The 8405-nt window shown below is 38.5% G+C and overlaps 2 protein-coding genes across 2 annotated transcripts; both read right to left on the reverse strand.

Annotated features, from left to right (window-relative positions):
• Positions 1-348: 348 nt before the first annotated feature.
• On the reverse strand, positions 349-1180 carry LOC117989096 (uncharacterized). The gene has a single exon (XM_034976403.2). It carries the CDS (start codon positions 1172-1174, stop codon positions 518-520), a length of 657 nt encoding a protein of 218 aa, XP_034832294.1. The 5' UTR covers positions 1175-1180; the 3' UTR covers positions 349-517.
• A 3052-nt stretch (positions 1181-4232) lies between these two features.
• Positions 4233-5186, reverse strand: LOC117989884 (uncharacterized). Its single transcript, XM_034977283.2, has one exon. It carries the CDS (start codon positions 5148-5150, stop codon positions 4440-4442), a length of 711 nt encoding a protein of 236 aa, XP_034833174.2. The 5' UTR covers positions 5151-5186; the 3' UTR covers positions 4233-4439.
• Between the last annotated feature and the right edge of the window lie 3219 nt (positions 5187-8405).

Raw genomic sequence — 8405 nt, forward strand, 5'->3', positions numbered from 1 at the left:
TTGCAAAAAGACTCGGAATTTTACAGTAGGGTTACTAGATCAAGTGGAATGAATGAATTTTCATTAAAAGAATTGATCCATGATTCTGATATATGATCAAAAATGATTAATATATTAATAAGTTGAAACGCAAACGAATAGCGGAAAAATATTAAATACAAATTTAATATTAAAATATATAAATAATATCATTACTACATAATATTATTTACTTTACTATACATAAGCAAAGAGTCTCAAGACAATAACATGATTAATGACGATAAATAAGTTGTACTTATTAAAAAAACACATTTACATGTACACATCTCTATAATATAAAAATGAATCACTAAATATTGTGTTGGTCATCGCAAATCTCAGGAGCCGCTGAACCGATTTCACTAATTTTTTTTTATAATATTCCTTGAAGTAGGTACGAGGATGGTTCTTACGGAGAGAAAAAATTTAAAAATTCGGATCGACTGAGGCGAAACGAAATTCGCCAGGGCAGCTAGTCTATAGAATAAAATTTAATTTATGGTACAGGCACAAATTCTACATCGCGTTTCAAGTCGTGTGCGAAAGTTGTTGCTTCTACATTCGGAGTCTCGTTGGTCTGTATTCCGTTGTCTTTACCCAAATTGCCTCCGATTAAATCTATGTCTCCTTTTTCATAGACTGGGCTTTCGATCTCCTCCCGGCTGCGGTCTGGATCTTGGGTGACAGTTTCTAGATCGACTCTAGGAATGAATTGTAAGGTACCGCAATCACTGCTTTGTACCAGTGGAAAAACTATCTTTAGAACGCCATTTTCATAAGATGCGCTGCCCAGTCCACTCACACATTTGTGCAGCGCCCATACATTCATGTAGCTGTTAGGGTATACACCGCAACGAATCGCTTGAACTATGAGCAGTCCCTTCGTTGTTTTAACACTAATGTCTTTTCTCTCGAAACCGGGTAGAGAGATCGACATCGTGACAGATCGTGACTCTTCCGAGGAATGTTTGTTGAAGTTGGATAAATATCTGGTTAGTTCATCCAACAGTCTGCTTGTGTTCAGGTATTCGTTATAGTCTCGGTCCAAGCTGCCGTCGGTGCCTGCCGCCAAGCGGTCTGAGCGGTGGTGTTGATGCCACTGCGGCGCTGAGCTCACGCATGCTAACAGTCCCAATAACAATATCAGGATCATTTTCTATCCTTGTTTCACTACGAACTGAAGACGCTCGAGTGTAGCCTGTATTTATATATGCAAAGGCCGACAATGGGTCATAGTTTATCGATCTCTTTATTTTTAGACGACTTCAAAATAGGAGGAAGTTCTCAATTCGTCAGGATCTTTTTTTATTTTATTTATTTCATAATTATGATACACCATCGATACACTGTATTAACATTAAAAATATCTCTATATCCATAGGTACTAATATTATAAATGTGAAAGTGTGTCGAAGTCGCGGGCATAATCTAGTTTATTATAAAAATGAATCGCTAATTAATATGTTGCTGATCGCAAATCTCGAAAACAGCTGAACCGATTTCGCTTTTGCAGGTGGTTCTTACGGAGAAGGTGATGTCCGCAAAGGAAGCAGCGGAGCGTGAGAGGGTGACAACGGATCTCTCTCGCAGCAGACGCACCGGGCGCCGGAGGGCGCATGACGACCTCCGACCTCTAAGAGTTGCTGGCCTGCGGTTAACGGGCGTAAGGGGCGTTCGTCAACCGAAAATATAAACAGGTCACGAGGTCTCACGCCGCACGTCCAAAGTGCACCAACTATGTGCACAGTGGCGTAGCTACCTAGGGGCTAGGCGGGGCATTGCCCCGGGGCCCTCAAGCTCAGAGGGCCCTCGAATCCTTACCAGAAAATCTCGATTGAACTGAACTTTTGAATATTTCTCCCATTTTCAAAATAAATATGACAGGTTGCAACCCGAGTTTAATCATGGCAACTCAGTTGAGATAAATTCAAAAGTTATATCTAGGGAATTCCCCTTAAACTCTTTCTGTGGGTTGGCAGTGTAGTCAATTTGACAAATAGCGATATGTGCATTTTATTATTCATCGATGTGCGTTTTATGTGAATTTGAGTCGAGATTTTTTTTCGAGAAACCTAACCAGTTTAGATAGCAGTGGGGCCCCATTTTTTGATTTGCCCCAGGGCCCTTAGTTACCTAGCTACGCCACTGTATGTGCACCTCCCCTTCCCCGGAGATCATACGGGCGACAACGCGTTTCCGCGCACGTCGCCCGCGTCCCATCATCCGCCTCGTCCACTGTGGCCTGTGCCCTCCCTCTGCTACTCAGAGGGACACGCGGAGAAACCTCCCCCCTGCTAGGTCATTAGCCCAACAATCCCCAAAGAGAAATTATTAACCATGTTACCGGGTTGCATAGGCCCGAATACTAGCTCTTTCCCTCAGATCGGACGCATCCAAAAGGGACCAGCAGCATCCAGGCACACTGAGAGGTTACCTGGCTGGCACCCCATGATGCCAACCCTGCCGCCCGCCTACCTAGATAGCTAGCCTACTTAGGTATGTAAATTAATGATTTTCCTCACGAAACAAGGAGTTTCTTATTTTCATAGTTTGTTTGGAAGATACGACATCTATTGAAAGCACCAGGAATAGCGCCAACATTTTGCAACCTGCTTCAACTACTTGTCCATAGATGGCGTGCATTAGCACAAAGGGAAATGAATAACTTTCGAATTAACTTTATCGCAAGCTTGACAGACCGAATAAAATATTTAATTTTAAACCCATCGACATAGATCTGCCGATCGAATTATAGTTCGATGTAAATAACTTTAAACCTAAAATATTATGATTAGACACTCAATTTTTGAATAGTTACCTACCTACCATAAGTCCGCGACAGGTTGAGATGGAAATCGGGGTATGCGGCGGGGGGACGATCCGCACACTCGCACGTCTCCCGCACTCGCCCGTACCTGCCCGTACCGAGTTACCGCATGGGCTGTGCGGGTGTGCGGGGCGTTCTTTTCCCTAATTTGCCATCTCGATGTCAGACTCGCGTACCGAGAGTTCCGTACTCTTAGAATAACAACCCGATTCGTACTACAGTCGTATATTTTCGACATTATGCACGATAAAACAAAACCTATTATGCATAAAAATAAATAAAAGTCTGTTTTACAACGTATCTACAGGTACCTATAGCACTTTCACAAATTATACTAAATTATTTGTTCATGAACACCTTTAAAAAAATTATGTGTTTCGGATTTATTCCTTTACTTGTGCTATAAGACTACCTACCTGCCAAATTCCATGATTCTAGGTCCATGACCTACCTAGGCTAGGTACCTTATAGGTTTTCTTGTCAGACACGACAGACGGACAGACAGACAACGAAATGATCCTTTTCTGGGGTTGTTAAGGGTTCCTTTTGAGGTAAAAATTAATAATCTATACTCTATACTAATAAATAAAATTGATTTGTATGTCTGTAATTTCGAAATAACTAGGTAACTCAAATTAAACTCCTATGGTTATTTGAACTGTACCATAACAGAATCATACGTTTTTAAAATTTTTGTCTGTCTTTCTGAATGTTTGAACGGGCTAATCTTCGGAACGGCTGAACCGTGGCTGAACCTATTTTAACGGGACTTTCACAGGCAACCAGGGAGGAACCTAGGCTTCTTTTAAAAATGACCAACCGACTTTCAAAAAAGTTGTTTCTCTACCTATAAACACCGAAATCTCCGAGAACCGATTTCAGTAATTTTTGTTTTAATCGATAGGGAAACTTTGCGACACTGTCCCATAAAAAATTTGGATTCCAACTCCTGAATCCTGATGCTGTACGGGACCTGACCACAAAAATTGATGGGAATTAGAAACTGTGGGATACAAATAATTTATAACCGACAGTTTCTAAATCCAACTTACGTCCAATATCAATAATTGATATTGGAGGTAAGTAAACCAAGTAACCACTTTTTAATCTCGAGGACCCAACTTCTCAGCCCTGATACTGTAAAGGAATAGATTTCGGAAACCGTGGTGATCCCACGGGATTTTTAAAGAATCATGCATTTAAATATTTTTACGAAATGGTACCGAGATATCTTGCATCTCGGGAACGGGCTCTACGGATAGGCTTTTTGTCCTGGAAAATCAAAAGTTGCCACGGGTTTTTAAAAACCTAAATCCACTCGGGCGAACCCGCGGGCATCAGCTAGTATATTAATAAGTTGAAACACCAAAGAAAAGCGGAAAAATATAAAATAGAAATTTAATATTAAAATGAATAAATACGATTTACTTCATTATTTACTTTACTATAAGTATAACCAAAGTATCTCAAGACATGTATACGACTAATATGACCATACGAAATTTGTAAATAAAAAAAAAACATAGTTTATTATACACTAACAAGGATCACAAAGGGTTTAATAAAAGAATAAAGTTTAATTGTCTGGCATTTAATATCGTACGGGCACAAATTCTACATCGCCCTTCAAGTCGACCGCGTACGTTGTGGCTTCTACATTCGGAATCTCGTTCGTCTGTATTTCATTGTCTTTACCCAAATCGCCTCTGACTAAATCTATATCTCCCTTTTCATAGACTGGGCTTTCGGTCTCCTCCCGGCTGCGGTCTGGAACTTGGGTGGCAGCTTCTGGATCGACCGCAGGGGTAAGTTCCTTGGTTCCGCTATCGCTGCTTTGTACAACTGGAAGAACAATCTTCAGGACTCCATTTTCATAAGACCAGCTGCCCTCTTCACCCACACACATCGGCAGAGTCCTTATATCCATATAGCTGTTATGGTTTACACCGGTATTAACCGCCTGGATCATGATTAACCCCTTCCTCGCTTTAACAACAATGTCTTTCTCCTCGAACCCGGTCAAAGGAATCGTGATCTTGTACTCGTTCCCTTGAATTCCTTCCGAAGAACTCACACTTGGGAAATGTTTGCTGAAGTCGGATAACACAGTTTCCAGCTCCGCCATTTCCCGGTTAAGATCTCTGCTGAATTCATCCCAGAATCTGTTTGTGTCGAACATTTGCTCGTTGATGTATCGCTCCAGGCTGCCGTCGAACGGTGACGGGGCCGAGCGGTGGTGTTCATGCCACCGCGGCGCTGCGCTCGCGCATGCTAACAGTCCCACTAACAATATCGCGATCATTGTCTGTCTTTGTTTCACTAAGAACTGAAGACGCGCGAGTGTATCCTGTATATATAAAGGCCGACGATGGGTCATAGTTTATCGTTATCTATGTTCTGGAGCGGGCAAACATTTACTCGTGGTTGGCAGAGGTCAATTCTCGGAATAGGGTGCTTCAGAATTCTAATGTGATATTTATGTATCCATCAATGAGTTGAAATTCGCTTAGTAAATAATTTCTTACGAATGTATGACCACAATTATGCTTGTGTGCGCTCACTATACTGTTATATTAGTTATCTTCTTGTAGTTGTGTGACTTCTGTATAATTGTTTTTTTATATTTTAAATTTCAATGAATAAGACGCAGTTCTTTGTGTATTTCGTATGTTAATTGTCCATTTATTTTTTTCCTAAGAATTATGTTAGGACCACGTTCGGGTAGAGCTTTCTAATAAACGTTTATCATTATAGATATTTATTTTATTCGAGTTTAAACAATCTCAAAAGCAATTAACTTCCTTTGTTGTCATACTTCTCTTTCAAAGGATAAATTAAAATAAACAGATCAATGAATAATCCACATAGATTAATAATTCGGGTTATTTAGAGCAACATATTCTATACTTATCACAAATTCGAACAAACAATGAGAATTGAGAAGTAGGTACTCGTGTAACTATTTCAAGATAACTGCAAAATATAGAGACATTTAAAATGGCGGATGATTAAGGCACATAGGTAATTAAAGTATTTACACAGCTGTTTCCTGTGACTCATTAACTTTTTATTCATAGCTAATGTTATCAAAAAGTACAAGAATGTCTGTTCCAAGACATACAATTTGTATGTCTGGTAATCGGTGACTAGGTACTAAGTCTTAATATGAAGTAAGTACAATATTATCTAGAACTTTCTAGTTCAAACGACATGTCAGAACTGTACGTTTTACATATAAGTATATAATCAGTCAGTGACATATACGATATCTGGGGACAAACTATCAATCGTCATTATCGTCATAAGTAGGTACGAAATGAACTTTGACATTTTATTTCACTTTATAATAATAAGATTCACTTATTACCTATTTGATTAATAAACGTTTTTTTTTCCTGTTTATATCAACTTCTATAACAACTATAAGCTGTGATAGCCTAGTGGTTAGGACGTCCACCTTCTAATCGGAGGTCGGGGGTTCGATCCCGGGCACGCACCTCTAACTTTTCGGAGTTATGTGCATTTTTAAGTAATTAAATATCACTTGCTTTAAACGGTGAAGGAAAACATCCTGAGGAACATAATGTTCTCAAAGGTGTGTGAAGTCTACCAATCCGCACATGGCCAGCGTGTTAGACTATGGCCAAAACCCTTCTCACTCTGAGAGGAGACCCGTGTTCTGTAGTGAGCCAGTCATCGGTTGATCATGATGATGAATCAAACTTGAATCATTTTGCTTAAAGTTAATAAGTAGTTTTAAACACTGTTCATTATAGGTTGCTCGTTATCAAATGTAGAAAAAAATATCACAATTGCCAATGTTTTTTCCTCAAAAGTAATTTTACTTTGTCAAGTCGTTAATTATACGATATGCGCTATCTTAATTTGTCTTATATGCAGAATAATACAGATACAGGGTCTTTCCCATTAGCTTATAATACAAATTTGCTATTTAAACTGAAACATGAACATGTAACTCTTAGATAATTTAGTAATTTTCCAACTATGTGGGTTTATAGTTTAAACAATACAAATGTATATAGATACGTTAATTTCACTCATAGGTACGGTACATACTTCATAAATAACGATTTAGTCGACGTTAGCCCGACTAGTTTCGAACCCATACGGGGTCCTTTGGGTTCGAAACTAGTCGGGCTAACGTCGACTAAACACGTGAGTATAGCCGTGGACAGATATTATTTAGAATGGAAATCACTCACGGTAGTTTAAACGCTAAAAAACTTAATATATTATACTAAGCTTATGCTCGCGACTTCATCCGCGTGGACTACACAAATTTCAAACCCTTATTTCACGCCCTTAGGGGTTGAATTTTCAAAAATCCTTTCTTAGCGGATGCCTACGTCATCAGTCCGATCCGTCCAGTAGTTTGAGTTGTGCGTTGATAGGTCAGTCAGTCAGTCAGTCAGTCAGTCACCTTTTTCTTTTACATTTATTTTTTGGACATTTTGCACGATAATTCAAAAACTATGATATACATGTATGATATATTATGATGATGCATAAAAATAAATAAAAATCTGTTTTAGAATGCACAGATGAAGCCCTTTTGATATCGTACCCCACTTGATATAGTTATCTCACTTCGAAAATTGAAAATACTAATTTATTAGTTCATGACTACAATTGAATTTTTTTGTGTTTACCCTAAATTCACAGTTTTCAGATTTTTCCCTTATGTCAGGTCAGCTATAAGACCTACCTATCTGCCAAACATGATTCTAGGTCAACGGGAGGTACCCTGTAGGTTTCTTGACAGACAGACAACAAAGTGATCCTACAAGGGTTCCGTTTTTCCTTTTGAGGTACGGAACCCTAAAAGCAATATTGTTATTAAGTGTTACTTTAGGTATTAATTATTTATTGAGACTCTGTAATGCAAACTATGAACTCAAACCATTTGGGAATACCAATGAGATACACAGTGATAGTATTATTTACCTACGTGTTATATATTTAAGACTAGCTGTTGCCCGCGATTTCGTTCCCGTCCCACGGGAACTGATTTTTATCGGAAACAACTAAACAAACAAAAAAATTAAGAGGAATTTCGAGACGTAATTGTAAAGTTCTGATATTAAAACTCAATAGATTAGTCCATTAATGAATCATCATTTATCATTGCGTGACCTGACCCAATCGTTTTTAAAATAAACGGGTATCGGAAAAAATACACCATATATTAATTATAGACTAATAACAATTGCCTAGATTGTTTACAATTTCTACAACTGTCTTAACTCTTAGCTGATGCTGTGATGACAATGTTTTCAAAACCAAAATATACATACCTATTATACCTACTTACGTAGAACAGATAAACACGCTGGTGTTTTAGTTTATTTGATGATTAATGTTTTTGGAAGACAAGAAAAAAAAACAGGAAAATGCAACGTGAATCTGCAAAAGCCAAAAATATTCTCTAGGAAATACTTAATAGTAATACTTATCGTCGATTGACCCGACCTTTTTCTGAAACAAACAAACCATCTTTCGCGGGAAAAACAGGAAAAAGTTACGTGTAATTACGTGT

The sequence above is a fragment of the Maniola hyperantus genome, chromosome 2, assembly GCF_902806685.2.
Source record: "Maniola hyperantus chromosome 2, iAphHyp1.2, whole genome shotgun sequence".
NCBI classification, from domain to species: Eukaryota; Metazoa; Arthropoda; class Insecta; order Lepidoptera; family Nymphalidae; genus Maniola; species Maniola hyperantus.